This window comes from Typha angustifolia, chromosome 13 (genome assembly GCF_048772165.1).
Source record: "Typha angustifolia cultivar Huaian chromosome 13, ASM4877216v1, whole genome shotgun sequence".
Classification (NCBI taxonomy): domain Eukaryota; kingdom Viridiplantae; phylum Streptophyta; class Magnoliopsida; order Poales; family Typhaceae; genus Typha; species Typha angustifolia.
Genome location: NC_133251.1, coordinates 7,482,013 through 7,503,633, shown reverse-complemented (window position 1 = coordinate 7,503,633; position 21,621 = coordinate 7,482,013). Strand labels below are relative to the sequence as shown.

Sequence of the window (21,621 nt, the reverse complement as noted above, 5' to 3'; positions counted from 1 at the left end):
AAGTGCGTGTAACCACTATCCCTTCATGCATGATCTTATAGGGATATTGCCCCTCCCCATACAACGTGGGGCCTTTTCCTTTGGTAATCCTCACATAGGCTGATCATGAGGGTCTATTGGTACCTGCTCCGAGTCTAATTGATAGCCCATTAATGATGGCCATTCCTTTCTCCATAATCAGTATATTTATCGCTTCTTGAGTGGCTTCCTCTAAGCTTTCCCTCTCATTCTCTAGTAAGTGCACCTTGTGATGTGTTGCCCATCCAATCCCTTTTGCCTTCTTTTTTGCTGCCCTATGTTGTGGTAAGAGTGACCTAAGCCTTAGGTTTGCCTTCGACTAGGCTAGTTATTACCTCAAGCATGACTTGAGGACAGCTCGAGGAAGGTTGTCCTTCATCTATTTTGCCTTTGCTTTTGTAACTCTTGGAATGATGTCTTTCCCTTTGCTTCAGCTCAAACTCGAAAGGGAGCGACTGTTTGATTCTTTCACTAGAATTGACATCGTTAGGCCTATTGCCCACACTGTGGTGGTTGTTTCCCTCACCTTTGCACATCGAGGGTGCTGTCCTCCTAATAGCCTTGGGCCTTGAGGTAGCCTAGTGGTTGACTTTGGCTTGAGCATTGGTCCTATCAGTTGGAACTGGTTGATGCCAGTTTAGATTTCCTCTAGCTTTGTGTTGATTGTGTCGGAACACTCCTCACTCTTTGCTAGACGGTGCACCATAGTTTGTACATTGAGGTGGCCTCTCTTCGACATTCATGGTATCAGTATCTTTTGCTTTCTTTCTTGGGTTTGAAGTCGACCATGCGGTTCGTTTTCCATAGTCTGTTTCCTCTCCAAGCAGCTACCCGCCTTGTGACTTATCCATCCACAATGATAGCAAAATGATGAAATACTTTTGTAGACAACACGTTGGTCCACCTTGTCCTCCTTTAGCCCTAGCCATACCACCATTTTCAATGGCTTCCTTAGATCAACTTTGATGCAAACCCTAGCAAATCTACTTTGAAGTAGGCCGCCATCGATATCAAGGCCTCCAGCTCCCAATATTTTTAAATATTGGGAAGATTATAGAGTTGGATCCATACCGCAATAGTAGCAAAAGCTTCTCGTGAAGGTCTAAAGTTATTTTGTCATGGTATGAGGTTAAGGACCTTGCCTTGGATTGTCCATGGGTCGTTGGCTAAAACATAAGTCATATCTTTAGTCTATTCAAATTTGAATATGTAGTAGCAATTCGCCATATCTGTAAGTTGGCTAGGGTAGATTTCAGATGGGTTAAGGGTATACCTCTCCTTAAGAGTTTCCCAAGCAAGGCAAGCCTCTACCTTGCTCGACATCTCTCCAAGGTCTCTGGCTCGATCACCACACAATCTTCTGTTTGTTATTGAATTTGTGCTAGAATCTTCTCTAGAATAAAATCTGTCTGCGCTTAAGTGTGTTTACGCCCAACAGCTATAGATGCCCATATTCTCCGTGGACCAGCGAGTCGGCTCTGGACTCTTGTGAGATATTTGCCTCCTTCGCATCTGCGGGCTTAGCTACCTAAGATGAAGAAGCCCTTCTAAGCTATACATCTTCACACTCGGCAGCCACCGGAGGTTCCATTCTCACTTTCCCCTCTCAGCATTAAGTTTGAGGAATAGTTCATTTTGGGTAAACTAATTTAGGAACAGTGCTAGCTTGATAAAAAGCTCCATGAATTCAAGAGTGAAACTACCCCAGGTGGAACGTGCCAAAGTATTAGGGAGTCAAATCCACATGTTTCCAGCACGAGTGTTACCAATCTCAGTCGGCAGCAGGTAGCAAATCAATTTGAGCAAACACCTACCTCTCTCCATCTCCACACGCCCCCCCCCCCTCTCTCCCTCTCTCTCTAGTCCTTGCTATTTCCGATCAGAAGAGGGGTGGCGATGCGGTTCTAAGCCCCCGTCCTCTTCCTCCACTCTTCTCGAGATCTCCTCTCTTCTTCCCTTCTCTTCCATGGATCTCCTCCTTGCCCTTCTCTCCGCCCTCCTCGTCCTCCATGGTGGCGTAAGCGTCGACGCCTCGATCCACACGTACGACCTCGAACCCTTCAAGGAAGTCGGCAATGCCTTCCTCCTCTCCGGCGGCAGCGAGGGGATCGTCGCCTCCGTCCGCAGCTCCTACATCAAGTAAACTCCTATGCAACCTCTTTGTCTTACAACCCAAATCTATTTAATTGGGTACCGCTTACTTCTAATTATCTCCAATGTTGAAGCGAAGCCACTTGATTGCTAATTGCCATCTTTTTCAGCCAGATCTTGGTAACTTTGGAAGTAGATCATTTGGATCTTGCTTTGACTTCGGAAATAAGATATTAGTTCTAGCATGGGTAGCATGCAAACGAATCTTAGGAATTTGGTGAGACGAATGGTTAACTCCTAATGTTCGAATTCGTATTGGCTGGAATTGGTTGTTTCGTGGAGGGAGGATATGAGTATGTAGATGAGTGAGAAAAATGAGATATGTCAATGTGGGTTTAAATTGAACTAGAGATGATTTATAGCTGGGAGCGAGTTCAGTGAGTATAGGATGAGATGGTTAGTACTTCGTTTTGTTGGTTTTCTATTTTTTATTTTTCAGATTGTTAAAGTGTATGCTGTGAAGAGATGACAGGGCCATTAGATGGGCGGAAAATATGTGAGTATTTTAAAAGGTGATTGTTTGGTAAATCATGCATCCATATCGCAAAGAGGATGGAAAAAATGGTACCAGATTGATCTCTAGATAAAACAGTGGGATTGCAAACTTGTACTGATTTCATGAAAGATTTGGTTTATGATTGAACGGTTAATTGGGAAAGCTAGATATTTCTTGTTTAGTAAATAGAAATATCTTGCATTTTGTAAGTCACTAAGTTGTAAGTACAATATTCAATATCTGAAAGCAATGCAAGTGTTGCTTTCTTCTTTACCTTATTTCTTTCCTTATCTTAGTGCAATTTTGAACTGGGCCTAGCTCCACTTGTTAAAGAGAAGTACAAAATACTGTTCTAAGGCTCAATCTTCTAAAGGATTTTAACAGTCTATGTTAACTTTTTAGACCCCACTAAGTGACTATCATGTGGAACCTTACAGGTTCTTTAGATTAGTGAGTGAGTTGACCGAATCCTCACTTACTGAGAGACTATTTAATCCTAATGGCTTAACCTGGATTTGCTGGTTGCACTACTCTCAGGCTTAATAATATTCATCTTTTAGACATTTTATGATAACTTTATTCTGTGCACTTTTTAACACCTTCATTTTTTGGAAAACATAACATGAGTAACATCTGAGCTGTTATTATTTTAACTAAAATTTCTAATTATAACAATTACAATCGGAATGATCCTAACAATGGAGCACCCTACTTGTAGGATGTATGGCCCTTTTAACTTGCAGTTTTATAACTTGGTGAATTACTTATGACATTGTTCCATTTTTCAGCATGTTTGTCATGTCAGAATAATTATCATGAAGAAATTTCATCTCATACAATAATTCTGTTTTATTATCCATCTTCTTGTCTAACTGAATAATAATATTAGGTTTGACAATGTCACTTTCTGGAGGAGCAAGGAAGCAGCTGAACAACATTCAAGCATGGAGCATAGTACTGGTTTGATCCAGGCTATCATATTTGAAGCAGCTGATCGGGATAACATTGGAGGATCTGCTTATGGCGGACAAAGGTCCATATGTTGCACCCCTGACCTTGCTAAGCTTGAGGGTTGCAAACAAGGGGAAGTCATTAGGAGACCATCATCAGTGGATCTCAACTGGCCTGTTGTTCTAAGTACACATTTTAGTGCCAATGACTTGTTCGCCAATTTGGACCCTCAAGAGGTACATATTTCAAAGACAGGAATGTATAACTTGTTCTTCATCTCCTGTGATCCAAAGCTGAGAGGACTCATGATGAGTGGAAAGACAATCTGGAAAAATCCTGGTGGTTATTTACCAGGACGAATGGCTCCTTTAATGACATTTTATGTATTCATGTCACTGGCATATCTGCTACTCAGTGTTATCTGGTTTGTGCAATACATAAGGTTTTGGAGGGACATACTGACAATTCAGAACTGGATCACTCTAGTTATTGCCCTTGGCTTGTTTGAAATGACTCTATGGTACTTTGAGTATTTGAACTTCAATAGCACTGGTGTAAGGCCTGTGGGGATTACAACTTGGGTAGTCACTGTGGGAGCTATCAGGAAAACAATTTCAAGTTTACTTATCCTTTCTATTTCCATGGGTTATGGTGTTGTCCGTCCAACTCTGGGAGGTCTTAAGTCAAAGGTGCTTCTTCTTGGTGTAACATATTTTTTGGCATCAGAATTGCTGGATATTGCAGAAAATGTTGGTACCATCAATGATATTTCAGGGAAAGCAAGGCTTTTCCTTGTTCTTCCGGATGCCTTTTTGCATGCTTTTCTCATTCTATGGATCTTCACATCTCTTTCTCGGACCCTTGAAAAGCTACAGGTATCAAGAATAGAGTTCTCTGCTAGATTAACCTATTACCTCTTTCATCCTGCTTTTTACGGATATAATCCCTTTACGTTTTTGCTCTTTTATTTAATTTTTGTGGGTCTACCCGTGCTCTCTAACTTGGCTATATTTTTTCACCTTTTAGACGAGGAGAAGTTCTGTGAAGCTAGACATATACAGGAAGTTTACTAATTCATTGGCTGTTGCCGTGATTGCTTCAGTTTCTTGGATAGGTTATGAGGTACAAAAGATTTTGGTTGCATTGAATCTCTTACACAAGTTGATTCTTTACTTGTTTCTACATTTTACTATTCAATTAAGAAGTATTATGCTTTTCATCTAATTGCTTAATAAATTTGATTAGGATTTAGTATTTTCTATAGAATCTGATGATTTAAGTAATTAATGTTTCTGGACATGCTGTGCTTGCATGCTACATTGATAGAATGTCGGGACTGATGATAGGGATTTTGCATAGGCCTCATAGAATAGATGTCAACCTGTGTCAAGCATAATGCATGCTGAATATGCAAACTTAGGGGGATTCCTTCCTTTTTGAGCTAAAAGAGCTTGGCAAGTCTTTCTAAACTCTTTTACTCATTGCCTGAAGGATCGGAAGGTGGGCTATGATGGAGACTATTTAAATTTGAAAGAATTTTATCCTCTTGCTATTTTATCTCCAAAATTTATATCTTAATGCTACTTTCTCTTTTCATCATTTTTTTTAATTTTTAACTTTTCATGAGCAAGTAGTACTTTACCCATTGTAAGCTTCAGAATTGGATGAAAGTTGAGCAATATAAAATATCAGAATCTTTTCCATAAATTTTGACCTTTACTAGTTAAATTAATGTTATGACCCAATCTCGGCTATCGATTCAAGTTCGTGTGTAGGAAGGCAGTCCGCATAGTTGGAGGAGAATATTCATTAGATATTCTCCTATAGCCAGAAAATTACGAAACCAAATGGGTTTGTTTCGTAGCTTCCTAATCTATAATTTTAATATTTACGCCCATCGCTGATTCGAACTTTAGTTAGGGCTAAAAGCAGCAAAAATCCGATAGAGGTGTTGATGACGGGTGGTGGTGATGAAGGTGGAGATAGAGTAGACATGTGTTATAGATAGGGTTTGCACATAGTATAGTAAGGTGAAGGAAGAGAGAAGGTGTCAGTGTCCTAAAAAGGAGGGAGGGTCCTGACAAACGAAAGAGGCTAGAGGTAACCGGCAGCAAGATGGCACGCGGCTAGGGATTAAGCGAGGAGGGAGAAGTTTTAGATTAGAGGGGAGAAGATAGGTTAAAATAATAATTCCTTTGATAAAACCCTAATGAGGCTACCTTTCACATATTTAGAGGCTATCCTAACAACCAAACAATTAAGAAAAATAACCTTAATACAATTATTCTTGCTGAAAGCATTCAAATAGCCTCACGAGGCATCCGAACTGCCAAATCAATGTCTCTGTACAAGATTCGAACGACCCTTTTTGGCGTTCGAACGATCCTTCCTGGCGTTCGAACACCCAAATCAGTGTCTCTATATGTGCGAACACAATGCAGGCCTTCGAATGACGCTTTCAAATGCCCAAATTGGTGTCTCTGTATGTGCGAATGCGATACAAGTGTTCAAATGCTGCGTTTGAACGCCTCAGCTGGAAATCCTTATTTATTAAGAAAAATAAGAAATTGAAACAAGAAATTGAATCATAAGTTGTAGTAGTGCACGAGGTGGTTAGGTCCGGTCTGTATCACATTATTTCACCATGCTTCCACTCAATTTGTCCTCAAAATGCAAAATCGAAAAAGCGGTCTATCAAAGTCGTCTTAGGTTCCCAAGTGGCTTGATTGGATGTCCGTCCAGCCTAGCCCACCAGCCTAGCCCACCAGCACCTCTATAATCAGCCTTCTATCATGTGTGATCTTTCTTCGTGCCAAGATCTTCTCGGGTGGGGGCTTGAGCACCTCTGCAACCATCTCAACCGGTCCAATTCGTGCTCTCAAGCTTAGATACATGGAAGATCAGGTGAACTCGAGATGACTTGGGCAAGTCAAGCCTATATGCTATAGCTTTTGCCTTCTCTTGAATTTGAAATGGACAAAGAAACGATGGGCTAATTTTTGGTTCTAAATGGGTCATATTGAGACTTGTTGATACGATTGGAGCCGAACATAGACCCAATTGCTCACTTCGTAGCTTCGATCTTGATGCTTGTGGTCATACACTTGCTTCATTTGGTTCTGCGCTGCTACTAAGTGAAGCTTGAGCCGCTTGAGTATTTTATCCCGTTCTGATAGCACCTTATCTATGTCGAAATGGCCCGATAGGCTCGATCGGTCATAGGATTGCAATGTGGGAGACGTGCGTCCATAGACTGTCTTGAAGGGTGTTATCACAATGGCAGTGTGGTGAGCCGTGTTGTATGAGTATTTAGCTCAAGGAAGATAAGTTAGCCATCTTTTGGGTTGCACTCTGGCAAAACATGACAAATATTGCTCAAAACAGCGACTAACAACTTAGGATTGCCCGTCGGTATGAGAATGGTATTCCAAGCTCAATTTGAGTTAAGTCCCTTGCTGCTTGAAGTACTCTTGCCAAAAGTGCTTACGAAAATCGAGTCATGATCTGAAACTATAGATCTTGGCATGCAAGGCAATTGGCCTGCTTCTTTCACCAAAAATTATGCTACCTTCTTTACGGTGCATGAGTGTGTTAGAGTTGAAAAGTGAACACTCTTCGTCAATCGGTCGACCACCACCATTACCATTGAATGCCCTTTTATTTGGGGTAGTCCTTCAACGAAATCCATCGCCACATCTTCCCAAATCTGGTCTGGAATGGGCAGCAGCTGCAGCAGCCTTGTTGGTTTGGTTGAGTCCGCCTTGGTGTGTTGATAGACTTTGCAAGCTCGAATATAGGCTAGTACTTCTTTTCTCATTTTAGCCGTGCTGTGATAGTGCATAGTTGACCCAGTTCTTAGTTCCCTTCTTGTACACCAATTAGTACATATCACCATCTCAACCACTCACGGCTGCTGTGCCAGAGTGTCACTCTGCTACCCAAGAAAATATGGAAGGATCCGTTGGTTAGTACACACCAAGAATTGTCGTTTAATGAGATACGGTCTCCATTTTGTGACGTGGATAATAGCGAGCATCTCTCGCTTGTAGGTAGGCATCATTTAATTCTTCATCGACAATGCCTTGCTCAGGTATGCCATGGGTCTTCGTTGTTGTATAAGGACGACCCTAATTCCAGCCCCAGATGTTCCACCATAGAAGGCTTGATAAAATTAGATAGCGCCATTGTCATTGCCGTCTTCAATTCATCAAATGCCCTTGTTGCTGCCTCAGTTCACTGGAACTCCCCCATTTTTAGTAGTGATGTTAAGGGGCGGCAATCTTGCCATAGTTGGTAACAAACCGACTGTAATAACCCATCAATCCAAGAATGCCCTATAATTCCTTTGGTGTCTTTGTAGTCTTCCATTGCATCATGTTCCACACCTTGGAGGGATCGTCTTCTACTCCCACCGCTGATATGATGTGACCGAAATACTCTACTCTCGGTTGGCTCCATAGACACTTAGACTACTTAATCTTTACATCTTCAGCCTATTATCTTTTAAAATTTACAGCATGTCGCGGAGGTGGACGAGATGCTGCCTCAATGACGTCCTAAAAATGTCATTCATCAACCTTTGGAATGTGGACGGGGCATTAATAAGTCCAAAGAGCATAACCTTGAAGTCATAATGCCTATCATGTATGTAGAATGCAGTCTTGTGCACATCCTCGGGCCTCACTTAGATTTGGTGGTAGTCGGCACATAAATCTAACTTGCTGAAGTAAGTGGTCCCTGAAAGCTCATCGAAGAGTTCTTTAATGACAAGAATAGGGTACCTAACCTTCACTATGATGGCGTTGAGTATATGGTAGTCCATGCCAAATCACTATGTACTGTCCTTCTACACTAGAAGCACCAACAATGAGTACGAGCTCCGGCTCGGTTGGATAATTCCGCTGTCCAACATCTTTTTGATAAGCCTTGTGATCTCACCTTTTTACAAAAAATGGTATTGGTAGGGTTGTACATTAACTAGCTCAGCTCCGGGTATGATCTTAATGCGGTGATCTTGTGGTTGAGCTGGTGATATGTCGCTTGGTTCTTCAAACACCTCACTAAACTCCTTCAACAAGTTGGTCATGTCAGCAAGCACTCATTCCTCCATTTTGTGGTCCATTTGGTTTTGGACTAGTTGCATTAAAAAGTCATAGTAGCTAGCCCTTGGTGGCCCTACCATCGGTTGAAGTTGGGTTCCAAGTTGTAGTCCGATTCTGTCTAACCTCACTCGTTTGCCACTTTGTTTGAAATTCTTTCACATCTCTGAAAAGTTGAAAGTCATCAAACCCAAACTTTGCAACCATTGGGTCCCTAACACAATGAGCCCCTTGTAAAGCTAATGGGTAAAAATCCAAGGTAAAGGAATTGCCTTGAATCTTCAAAAGAGCCTCTCAGCATACATCACCCGCTCGAAGCGTTGTGCCGTCTCCAAGTGCTACATCAAATCCAGAGGTAGTCTTTGTAGTCATGCCTATCATCTTCACTACACGCTCATCCATAAAATTGTGGGTACTCCCAGTGTCGATGAGGATCAGCATGGTTTGGTTTTTCACGTGCCGTCGACCCTAAGCGTTCTTGGTACATTAGCATCGGTATAGGCATGTGTGGAGATCTCGGCATGGATCTCCTCGCTGATCTTCAAAGGCTCTTGGTCTTCAATAAGGTCCTTAGGTTCATCCTCCACTGGTTCACCCTTTTCCACGTCTTTGGTTTTGTCCATAGTTTCCAGTTTTGGTCGATCTCGAGTGGGATCGGCCGAAACGGATAGCCGATCCCGATCCGGGTCGAAACTAGCTAGTTGGTTGGTTTCGACCGTACTGCAGCCATCTACAGTTGCAGCAGACAACTGCTACTGCAGACGGTTGCAGCAGACAACTGTCAGCTGCTGCAACTAGAGAGAGAGGGAGAGGGAAAGAGAGAGAGAGAGTGAGGGAGAGAGAAAGGGAGAGAGAGAGTGAGGGAGAGCAGAAGAGAGTGAGGGAGAGAGGGACAGTTGCTGCTGACAGCAGCAGCTAGAGAGAGGGAGAGAGGGAGAGAGGGAAAAAGGAAGAGAGAGTGAGGGAGAGGGACAGCTGCTGCTAACAGCAGCAGCTAGAGAGAGAGGGAGAGAGAAGGAAAGAGAGAGAGTGAGGGAGAGAGAAAGGGAGAGAGAGGGAAAAAGGAAGAGAGAGTGAGGGAGAGGGAAAGATAAATAAAAGAGAGGGTGAAAGAGAGAGGGAAAGATAGAAAGAAAGAGAGTGTAGGAAAAAATGGATATTTCAGACTCATAGTTAGAGGGATAGAAAAAAGAAAGGGAGGAAGAGAGATTTTTAGTTTTTTTAGTTTTTAGGCTTTATATGTGAGTAATTATTATTTCTTATTTTCTTATAATTTTTTTCTAAATTTTTAGAAATTTCTCAACATTTTTAAATAATATTAAAAATTTTATTTAATTAAAATAATTTGATCCGATACAGGCAGCTGATACGTATCGTTTTTCCGGACGGCTGATCCCGATCTTGATACCGATTTTTGGAATCTTGGTTTTGTCCAATACTATTATTGTGGCCGGTCGGTCGAAGCACAATTGTGCCTGAGGGTGAATTTTTCATCACAATAGAAGTACAATCTTTTTGCTCTTCTTTCTTTAACTTGGGCTTGTGTTAGTCTTCTCATGAGGGCTTGAGGAGGCCCCCATTATCTTTGGTTGTGGCTATGGAAATGGCCTTGCACCCATTGTCCTTGGTAGACCCGTCGGCACATGGTGTGCGGTTGCGGTTTGCTGAGGTACTCCTCTAGCCTCCGTAGTGCTTCAGCCCTTTTTTTGCTATTCGAAGCTCTCTAAGCTTTTCTTTCATCATTTGAGCTGTGGCAAAAGCCTCATCAAGCAAGGTGGTTGGCTGAATGGCTCTTACTTTCGCTTGTATGTCCCGCTGAAGGTCGCTAACGAACGTGCTCCAAATTCGATTGTTAATACGTTCGAATTCCTCTTGATATGCTCTTACCGTAGTCCTTTGGGGCAGCTTGGTGAGGGTGGCTTGGAAGTCTTCATTACCGGAGGCCCTAAACCGAATGAAATTGCATCACCGAACTCCTCCCACGATCGATAGGACTGAGCTCGGTTCGTGGCTTGGTACCATTAGGCGGCGGTGTCTTCAAGGTGGAAGGATGCTAATAACAACTTTTGTGCATTAGGTAGGGGTAAAAACGCATCGGATACGGATCGGATAGTGCTCAATCTATATCCGGATTCATATTTTTAGTCCGGATACGGATATTTAACGGATAGTAAAATTTAAAACCATATCTTAACTAAACGGATACGGATAATTTTCGGATAAAAGATCAAATCTTAAACGGATATTGATTGAATTTAAAATAATTATAATATTTTATTTAGATATAATTAACATAAAATTATTAAGAGTTTTACAACAAATAATTTTTTTTGTATGTCAAATATATAAAATTAGAGAAATTAATCTCCATAAATAATATATAAAGTATTATTAGTAACAATATTAATATTTACTATTTAAATAAGCAAACTAAAAACTGTAAATCATTTAAAAAAATATGTGGATAAATGGATATCCGATATCCGTATCCAAATCCGAAAAATATATCAGACCCGTATCCGAATCCGTATTCGAATTTTTTTCAAAAATTCTATCCGTATTCGAATCCATATCCGAATCGGATAGAAATTTTTTATCCGAATCCGATCCGAGTCGGGTCAGATAGCGGGTCGGGTCAGATAGCGGGTCGGGTCGGAGTTAATCCGACCCGTTTTCACCCCTAGCATTAGATGTTCTCTGGAACTCGAAGAATTGCTTCGCTCGACAAACACAATCGAACGGATTGCCTCTATTGAATGGTGGAAAGTTGAGGTGAACAGTACCCTCACGGGCACCTTCTTCATGTCGGTTGGCCCTCTTTTCTCTTTGGTTTAGTCCAACAACCCTTGGATAATATCGAGAGGTCGCTGGTTCCTATAGTCCACCCACTCATTCATCATCATCTTTGTGGCGAGACGGAATCGGTGCTTGGTTGTGATGAAAAATCGGTGTCAGTTTGGTACACCTCTCTTGCGACGTGGGTAGCAAGAAGCTTCTATCATAGTCCCCCATGAAGTCCCCCATGAAGTCCTCATAGTCTTCCTCTAGCACAGAGTGGTGGAGGTGGAGTCTTTTGATGAAGGGGTGGTTCTATCAGTGGTGCGACCCGGGCGTGAGCGAGTAGCTCGGTTGCTGTCGTATTCCTTAGTGCGCCCATGAGGACTTGAGTCATCGTTGCTGTCAATGTTTGCATAGCATACTGCATTTCCATCATGTCTGTAAACATCTTAATCAGATCAAAATTGACAAAAAAGTTAAAAGGAGAAGTTGTCGTCGGTGTGTTGGGGTTCAATTCGGATTTGATTACATCCGTGGCCTCTTCTTTGGTTGAGGTGCCTTCATGGGGTCTCAACGCCATGGATCTGGTTGTTGGCATGATGTCTGAAGAATAGTGGTTATAAACTACTAGTTATAACCTGATTTTGATTATCGGTTTGAATTTGTGTGCAAGAAAGTAGTCTGCACAGTCGGAGGAGAATATTCATCGGATACTCTCCCGTAGCTAAAAAATTATGAAACCAGATGGGTTTGTTTTGTAACTTCCTGATATACAATTTTGATATTTACGCTCTTTGCTGATTTAGACTGTAGCTAGGGCTAAAAGCGACAAAGATCTAGTGGTGGTGTTAATGACGGGTGATGGAATGACGGTAGAGATGGAGTGGACGTGGGTTATAGATAAGGTTTGCACATGGCGCGATAGGTGAAGGAAGTCAAGGAAGAAGGTGTTGGTGTCCTAAGAAGGAGGGTCTCGACAGATGAAAGAGGCTAGAGGTAACCGGCAGCAAGATAACGCGCGGTTAGGGTTTGAGTGAGGAGGGAGAAGCTTTAGACTAAAGGGGAGAAAAATAGGTTAAAATGATAATTCCTTCGATAAAATCCTAATAAGGCTGCCTTCCACATATTTAGAGGCTAGCCTAATAACCAAACAACTAAGAAAAATAACTCTAATATAATTATTCTCGTCGAAAGCTTTCGAATGGCCTCGTGAGGCGTTTGAACAGCCAAATCAGTGTCTCGTGCGAACGTGATGCAGGGAACGACGCATTCGATCGGTCCTTCTTGGCATTCGAATGCCCAAATCAGTGTCTATGTATGTATGAACGTGATATAGGCGTTTGAACAGCTCTTCTTGGTGTTTGAATGCCCCAGCCAAAAATCCTTATTTATCAAGAAAAATAAGGAAATGAAACAAGAAATTGAATCATAGGTCGTATCAACGCAAGAGGTGGCTTGGTCCAGCCTGAATCACATCAATTAAAAAACATGCATATTTAATCAGATTTTGGACATAATGGATAGATATTTTTAGATTGTAAGAAAAAAAAATCACTTTTTACCAATTTTATCTATGTTCTTTTGAATTGAATAAAAGACAAATTGGTGAACAAAATAAGAAATAATGCTTGAAGTAGTTAGAAAAAGGTTTATATTGGAAAAATTTATTCCCTGAATTTTAACACAAAGTTCTGCTATTTTTGAAGTATTGAGTGAATAAAACCCTAAAATCTTAAAATTTACTCATTGTCATGCAAATGAATTTGATGAAATAAAGGGTTAGTTGACCTAACCTTTCCAAACTTCTTTCATGCAAATTAAATTCGTAAAATTACGGTGTTAATCTTGAGAGAAGTTGGTTTCCCCAACTTTTTCCTCTAGTTTTTCAAAACTGAAAACCTGAGAATGAAAGCATTGATGACCAATAATGGCTATATCTCTTGGATTCAATGATGGCTGCGTTGTTTGGCATGCCCCTATAAGCCATTGACATGTATTGGCACATCTTTAATACACTTTTAATAAAAAATTAGTGTATTTAGAGATGATTTTAGGTCTTTTAACATGTCAATTTTTGGTTTTTGATATGAATATATGTATTAAAGCTTATATTAGAGGATCTCCCTCCTTGTCAAGCTATGTGTTCTCCTGATACTGAGCAGTCTATATCTGCTCTATTATAGGATTCTCCTCGTATGAGAAAAACCAGCATTCAGAGGGTCAAAATTTCCCTCATCTCTCTTCTGATCCTCAGTTATGTGTTGTAAATATCAACGATGGCCGTGCCGTGCCACCATCGGCACGGCATGCCCCTATGTCCCACTGGCACGCATTTATAATAATTATAATAAACTTTTTAAGATATGTAAAGATGTTTTTGGGTCTTCAATATGTCAATTTTTGATTTTTGGTTTAAATATATATATTAAAAGATTAAAAACTACACTACAATGCTTTATATTTAGATTATTTTTGTGACCTATTTTAGAAAAAAACTAAGGTTATTTGTATTCCTCGGAAACCCCTGCCCACATGTTCATTTAATATTTTTTGATCCACTATTGGCTAAATTACCTGAGCACTAGGTCCAATGTGAGTAGGATCAGAGGTAAATCTTTGCCTACTAGGCAAGATGATAGCAAGTTCCAAATTCCATCTCGTTAGGATATATTTCTATTACTATAAAATTAATAAATAAATTAATAAATAAAAATGAACTAGTTAATGATAGGGTTACCGTTATCCTTAAAGATAAAGTAATAATTAAATATAAATATTATTCAACACATACTATGATTGAAGACATTTATTAAAACTAATATTAATGATTGAATACTCTATAATATAATTGAATAGTCAATAATATAATTGAAGATATAATATTAATTGATAATAGTTTAATAATTAAAATTAATATTTAGTAGAACGTAAAATGACAAGGAGGATCAAAAACTTCGTTTGTCGGCACAAGAATAACACGAGAATGCTGCATTAAATACTATTGATATTCTTCAAAACCCATTTACTGATAATATTTCTCATTGTAACGTCTCACATAGTTTTTATACGAATAGAAATTTTATAATTCTCCTATGATATAATATAGATATTGAACTTGCACGGGAATGAATATCATCGGATAGACACAAATACACCATAAGCATATGTAAATTATGGATATAGAGTATAATAAGAGTGTTCTAGCTATAATAGGTGCGATTGATATGATGGTAATTATGATGAACTCATATAATAGGTCTCTTGATGTTCTAACGTATAGACTCAAATTCTTTATAAAAATAATACATTTGAGAAAGTTGTATAACAGAAATGCATGTTTCATCTCCATTATCACTGTATTAGACTGAGTCTCATTATTATCACTATTACCATCATAAGTGTCATCTCTAGTCTCATTATCATTAATTTTATTTAAGCCTTCTAAATGATCAAATGATTAGTTGATTTGATAATGATTAATAAAAATAAGAAAAGTTTTAAATACGGGGCTCCACATGGCATAATGACCGGCATGAGGCTGTGTTGGGCTGGCACGGGCAGCATGGGTGTGCTACAGCACACCTCGTGCTATGTACCGTTGTAATGGCACGATTAGTGCTGGTCGGCACGGCCATCCATGGTAAACATAACCTTATATTGTAGTGGGCATATGCAAATTTTGCCAATTGTGCATATGAAAGACGATTTTAGTTTTTATATGAATCAACGCAAAAGCAGACCAATTACGCTGATCTCCACTAGAAGAGGTCTTCTGGGAGAGGATACGGACAACAAACTTCTTAATATTGGGGCACGACAAGTGCTGGTCGGCACGCCCATACATGGTAAACATAACCTCATATTGTAGTGGGCATATGCAAATTTTGCCAATCGTGCATATGAAAGACGATTTTAGTTTTTATATGAATCAACGCAAAAGCAGACCAATTACGTTGATCTCCACTAGAAGAGGTCTTCTGGGAGAGGATGCGGACAACAAACTTCTTAATATTGGGGCTCCATATGATGTATCATATTTGTCGATAAAAAAAGCCCTCATAGAATATTTTAAATTTATCACTCTAATGAATTTGTTTCGGATCAATTAAACCTATTTCGAACCTCACCTGCACCCGTGCCTGTCGACACAGCTCGGCATGAGACATGCCGACCAGCACAACCTTCTTGCTAAATCTTTCAAGGAATTTGGTCAATATAAGCATTTATCTTAAGAAAACTGTTTTTCTACTAGTTTTCACTCTCCATTTCTTGAGGTGTGAGAAATATCTAATGGGTACTGATCCATTGTGTTCGTTTTCTATCATTATTCAGTAATTATTTTATTTAATAATATCTGGTAACTTAAATTTTGCAATATTTAAGAGGCAAAATGGGTTGCCACTTGCCTTGTATTAATTTGCTAAACTAGTGGTTACTACATTGTGCCTGGATACAATAATTTTATAATTTTGTAGCAAATAATTATGTATAAACTTTTAGTCATACCACAATAAAGAAAGTCTGTTGATGATTTGAATAACGAGCTTTCATTGATTTATTAATATGACACAGTTAAAGCGGTATACGTTGAGATGGCATTAGAAATAGAGAATATGCACAACCTGAGGATATGGTTGGTTGCATTATATTTTGTTAGTACTTAATGTAATTTGATTTTAAAAAGGTTGAGGTATTTTTCTGTTAGAAGGACTAGCTGTAGTTTAGATTTAGGTGTGTAAATGCCCTAATCTTCCATAAGAGGTTGGGAGGAGGATGAAAGCACTGTTAGATATCGTAAGGTGATAAAACAAGAGGTGGAGAAGGATAAAGAACAATTTATAAAGAAAAATTTAATGCATGCAAGTCTGCAGATGTTGATTATGAAGGCCAAGATTATAACTAAAAAGATGTATCTTGATATACAGATGCAATAAATGCTCTTTTTCAGAGCAGTAGCATCATAGGAGCAAGTGACACAATATATATTACAGTCTGGTCCCTTCACTTTGAGTTTGCTAATAGGTAAATTCTTTTGGTTATCCTAATTTCTAGGAACTCTAGATCTGGGATATATCTGCCACATGAATGAACGACCATATATGGTACTAGAGCACACATAGGTGATAATAGAGTGCACATAGGTGATATCATTCTCAAGGATGGCCAAAACACCCAATTTTATTTTTCCTTTGTAGGGGAACCCAATTGGCCCCTTTTTGGACCAAACTACCCTACTACTCATGGGTACCATGAGTTTGTATTTTTATATGTTTGTTCCACAATTTTGTGTACTTTATCCGTACTTACTATATATAGTAACTATGCGTACATACTACATACCTTACCCATATGGTGTTTTTTTTCTCCCTTGTTTCATGCCTTGCGGTACTCAATTTCTTGTTTGGAAGATGCTTGGTATAAGGTTGACTTCATTTGGTTTGGTTCTGCACATCACATTGATGCCATGCATTTTAACTGACTCTATCATGATCCCATGCATTTTCACTTACTCTATCATAATCCTCACTTACTAATTGCTTAATCAGCAGTTATTTTGTAGTAAATCCACACTTATAATATATAGAAAGAGAGCTCATATGCTCACATGGTGCTTTTCTTCCTCCATGCCTTGTGACACTCAAATTTTTACTTGAGTAATGGTTGGTGTAAATTTGACTACAATTGGTTTGGTTCTGCATATCAATACCATGCATCTTCACTTACTATATGCTTAATCGTTATTTACTAGAGCTTAATCCATATATTCAATCCACACTTACTAATGACAAATCCGTACTTATTATAGTTCATATGCGCACTTAGTGTTCTTTTTCTTCATTCATGCCCTAAGCATTCATACTCTTACTATGAAAATGCTTGGTATAAAGTTAATAGTTATATTAAGTTTGATTATGCAGATCTATCATGCATTATCACTTATGATATGCTTAATCCTTACAATATAGCTTAAAAATTACTATCTAGTAAATCTACACTTAAAATATAGCATATTCAGAGTTTTTGACTAAACTAGCCCTGTTCCAATTTATTTTTACCGAAATAGACTGCTACTCAAATTTATTATTAAATTGGGTTTAATTCACTATAGTCATAATAAAATTACTGAACTAATCAGCGTTTTATCTCTAAGCAAAAACGCTAATCAATTCAACGTATTTATTAGGTCCTAAAACATTGAATAGTTCAGCATTTTATGTATATAAATATTTTTAACTTAATCTTTTAGTAGTCTAAAAAAATGTCTGGCGATAAAAACACTGAACTGATTAGCGTTTTTTAAAACACTGAGTAGTTTAACGTTTTTGTTAGGACTACAGTTAATTAGATCCAATTTAGTAATACGTTTAAGAGATAGTCTGTTTTGGTAAGAAAAAAAAGAGGTCTAGTTTAGTCAAAAACTCGCATATTTACATATCCTAACTCATGTAGTGCTCTTCAATTTTCTTCCTCCATTCCCAGTGGCACTCAAATTATTAATTGGGGAATGTTTGGTATAAAGTTGACTATGTTAGGTTTGGTTTTGCACTGATACGTTCGATATGCTTAATAATTACTTATTGTAGCTTAATCAACACTTATCATGTAGTAAATCCACATTTATTAGATGCAAAAAAGGGTTCACATATGCACTCACAAAATGTTTTTTCTTTATTTATGCCCTATGGCATTCAAATCCTTACTTGGAGAATGCTTGGTATAAGGTTAATAATTACATTAGATAAGTATAGGGCTAGGGGGAATATAGAAAACAATATAATTTATTATAGAAATTGAATGAAAAAATTATTCTTGTGGAGGATTCCACATGTATGTCCTCTTCTCTTTACTAGTGATTTTCATGCTTTCTTATCATTTTTTCCCAAAAGTGGTGTGTTGCCTCCCTTTCCCAATAGTTTCCCCTCTTCTCTATCTAGTCATGTTTGTATGGAAAATAACTCGAGGCAGAAACAGAGAATAATTGATGTAATCTTTTCTCTCCTTGGGCATGGATCCATGTAACTCCTCATCTTTCCCCACATTTGCACATCTTACATCCCCACTACATCCCTTATTAAGCTCTCAAAATATTAAACAGTTGGAATGTGGGAAATTACAGCTTGCTAAGGTTGATAGATGAATGTGAGGAAGCGGCATGCTAGAATTGTTTCTGAAGTTGAAAGAAAGTGCATTTCTAAAGTTCCATGTTTGTAGTAGCTAGACTCTAATCTCCAAGATTCCATGTATGTAGTAGCTAGAATCTAATCTCCAAGATTCCATGCCTCAAATTATTGATAAGCAATGGTCTTGCCGGAGAACATCAATGAATTTTATCAACCTCTCTATCATCTTTCCATTATGTTTGCTTCATATTTAGGAAGTAGTCTTATTTTTCATTCAGAACCATACTTTTTGCTGTCAATTTAGATCAAGATAAGTTGTTATCTCTAAAATGTGGCAGTTCTCTCCTCTTGTCACCATTACCTTTAGCTCTTCTCTGACTGTTGATTCTGAATAGTTTTCCTGATCAAATTTGTGGAGTTAGGTCTAACTGTTAGCACAAGCGGTTAAAATTTTCTCTCTCTAACCGAGAGGTTAGGGTTTAAAACCATTGCAAGGATAAATTGCACCTAGTGTGCCAATGGTTGATTCGTTGTGGCATGTTTCTAAAGGAGGGTTGACTCCCAATCTAATTATTGGGCTTTTGAATTATATGAAAAAAAGAAGTTTGTAGAGTAAATTTATAGAAATACTTTTAAATCATGATGATAAATTATCTAACAATTTCATGTTACAGGTTTACTTTAAGGCAACAGATCCCTTCAGTGAGCGATGGCAGAGTGCCTGGATAATTACTGCCTTTTGGCACATTCTGGCATTTTCACTCCTTGCTGTAATCTGCTATCTATGGGCACCATCTCAGAGCTCGCAACGGTAATTCCTCCTGCAATGTTAGGGGAATGCTGAAGAATCAGTTTTAATGCTCTCAACTTTTTTTTTAACAGATATGCCTATTCGGGTGAAGCCGCCGATGACGATGATGAAGAAGCTCAATCTCTTACTAAAGGTTCTCCGGATGGGGATGTTGGATTAGTGAAGCTGGATAAAGATCGGAATCTAGATCCTACCACTGCCTTTAGTCTTGAAGATGAGGCAGAAGAGGATAAGCAGGAATAGTCCACATCAAGTCATCTTATAATTGCATTTACAGGATTGTTCAAGCAGGGGAGAGAGATCAGCTGTAGAATCACTTGCGTTTTACGTTTTATGGAGAGAATCCCCATATTGTTTTGTTTTCCTTGATTTTATCCTTTACTTGGTTGTTTGTTCTAGCTTTGAGGAGGAAGGGCATCAGTATAATACATTAAATAGGAATTTGTTCTGTAACTTCTTTTGTATATACTTGCTGAGGCAATGAGAACCATATGCTTGATGGTTATGGCTAGATATTGATGGAATGAACTCCAGTATTCCAATTATCGAAAACAAAAACTCTAATATTCCCAGTACCTTAATATTTCTCTAGTACTGTAGTATAAATTTGTCATGCTATATATAATTATTACTTTTTATACTAGTATATTAAAATAACTTATACCCTTATTAGCACTCTTTACTTAATATTAAAAATTAAAATACTTATTAAAATTGGCCTTTTTCGACAATTGAACAAAGATTAATGTGTTTGTTGTTTTTTTCTTCCATATGCAACATGTGTGTGTGTATATATATATATTTGTGTGTAATTTTTATTCCACGCATACTTAAGATACAAGTCATAAGATCCTATTTATAAAAAATTAATTAAAAAAGTTTTAAATAAATTTAATTAAATCAGTCTTCCTTGTCCTTTTTAGATTAGTCTATTTTGTCATAGATAAAGTTTAAATTTGGAGAAGCCTTAATATAAAAGTTGTCGATCATGAGGTCGTCGATTTTCTCAAGGTGATTTGTAATATTTAGATACCTGATAAATATCTTCTGAATATTTTTTTAAAATTGCGTAGATTTGAATTTAGCTAACTAACCAATTTCTGGCCTACTAAGTCTCTCAGTAAATTATAAAAGCAAATAAGATGAATAGAATCAACTCATTGAGCTCGCTGCCCTTATAATGTGACTGGACTAACCCAGTTTGTATCAATTCACTACGCTTTCCCAACCTTGCCTTTATGATGTAAAGCCAGGAAAGTAATCCATGATATTCGTCTCGAGCTCCTATGTCGCCCCATTAATCTTGTTGCATGTGCTTGGCTTAGGCCCATGTTATGATTCAGTTAGATATGGCTTGAGCTTGACTTTTATTTTTAAAAATAACTTTTATTTTGGAAGAATAAAAATTTCTAGCAGTCACGTCCGAACATTAGAAAATCGTGTTTGAACGCGGCAGTCGAATGCTTGCATAGTCAAACACGCCATTCGAACGTCTGTATACGTTCGCAAAGACAAAGAACGCATTAAGTGCGTTCGAATGCAATCGACGAACTGCAATTGTCCTAGGGTTATCTTTTGATTATTTTGCTTGTTAGGTTAGCCTCTAAATATATGGAAGATAACCTAATTGAACATTATTGATGAATTATTGAAGTTCTCCTTCCCAAACCTCTATCTCCTTCCTCCAACGGCATCCATCATTGGACGTCGTCTCCTTTCTCCTTTAATCTGATAGTGCCCACTTGCCTCTCAAGGATCAGTCCACCCTCTTTCACTTCGTCTAGCTTAATCACGTCCACTATGCCACCACCTAATCAATGGTCAATATTTTTTTCATAACTTTTGATCTACACATCTGATCGACGTGATTTTGATTGCGTTGGATCCTTATTTCAAGGAAAACTTGTTGCCAAAGTTACATATCTATTGGATAGCTAGATCTTCCACAGTACTCCTCGAAAGTTCTGCCCTAGGTAGAATAGGGCTGATCTTCAGATTGTTGCAATGCCATTAAATCAGATCGTAACGGCCCACCATAACATGTAAGGTTGGGCTTGACATTGTCTTTGCTACCTCTAGTCGCATTACTCCACCGTTTCGTCAAAATATCATCCACATGCTATTGAAATCAAAGGTTATCGATCCTAGGCATTGAAGCTATCGAGTACCTAGGACAATAACACCTCAAGAGGGTAC

At 38.6% G+C, this 21,621-nt stretch overlaps 1 protein-coding gene across 1 annotated transcript; it reads left to right on the top strand.

Annotated features, from left to right (window-relative positions):
* The first annotated feature begins 1,776 nt into the window (after positions 1-1,776).
* LOC140774741 (uncharacterized) lies at positions 1,777-20,000 on the top strand. The gene is made up of 5 exons (XM_073117837.1): positions 1,777-2,157; positions 3,555-4,491; positions 4,643-4,738; positions 19,289-19,425; positions 19,497-20,000. The coding sequence occupies exons 1-5, from the start codon at positions 1,985-1,987 to the stop codon at positions 19,666-19,668; spliced, it is 1,515 nt and encodes a 504-aa protein (XP_072973938.1). The 5' UTR covers positions 1,777-1,984; the 3' UTR covers positions 19,669-20,000.
* The last annotated feature ends 1,621 nt before the right edge of the window (positions 20,001-21,621 follow it).

Excerpts from the sequence above, each read along its gene's own strand:
- LOC140774741 (XM_073117837.1), top strand. The coding sequence starts at position 1,985 with ATGGATCTCCTCCTTGCCCTTCTCTCCGCCCTCCTCGTCCTCCATGGT. Across the intron at positions 4,739-19,288 it reads TTTCTTGGATAGGTTATGAG|GTTTACTTTAAGGCAACAGA; the intron begins GTACAAAAGATT and ends TTCATGTTACAG. Across the intron at positions 19,426-19,496 it reads CCATCTCAGAGCTCGCAACG|ATATGCCTATTCGGGTGAAG; the intron begins GTAATTCCTCCT and ends TTTTTTTAACAG.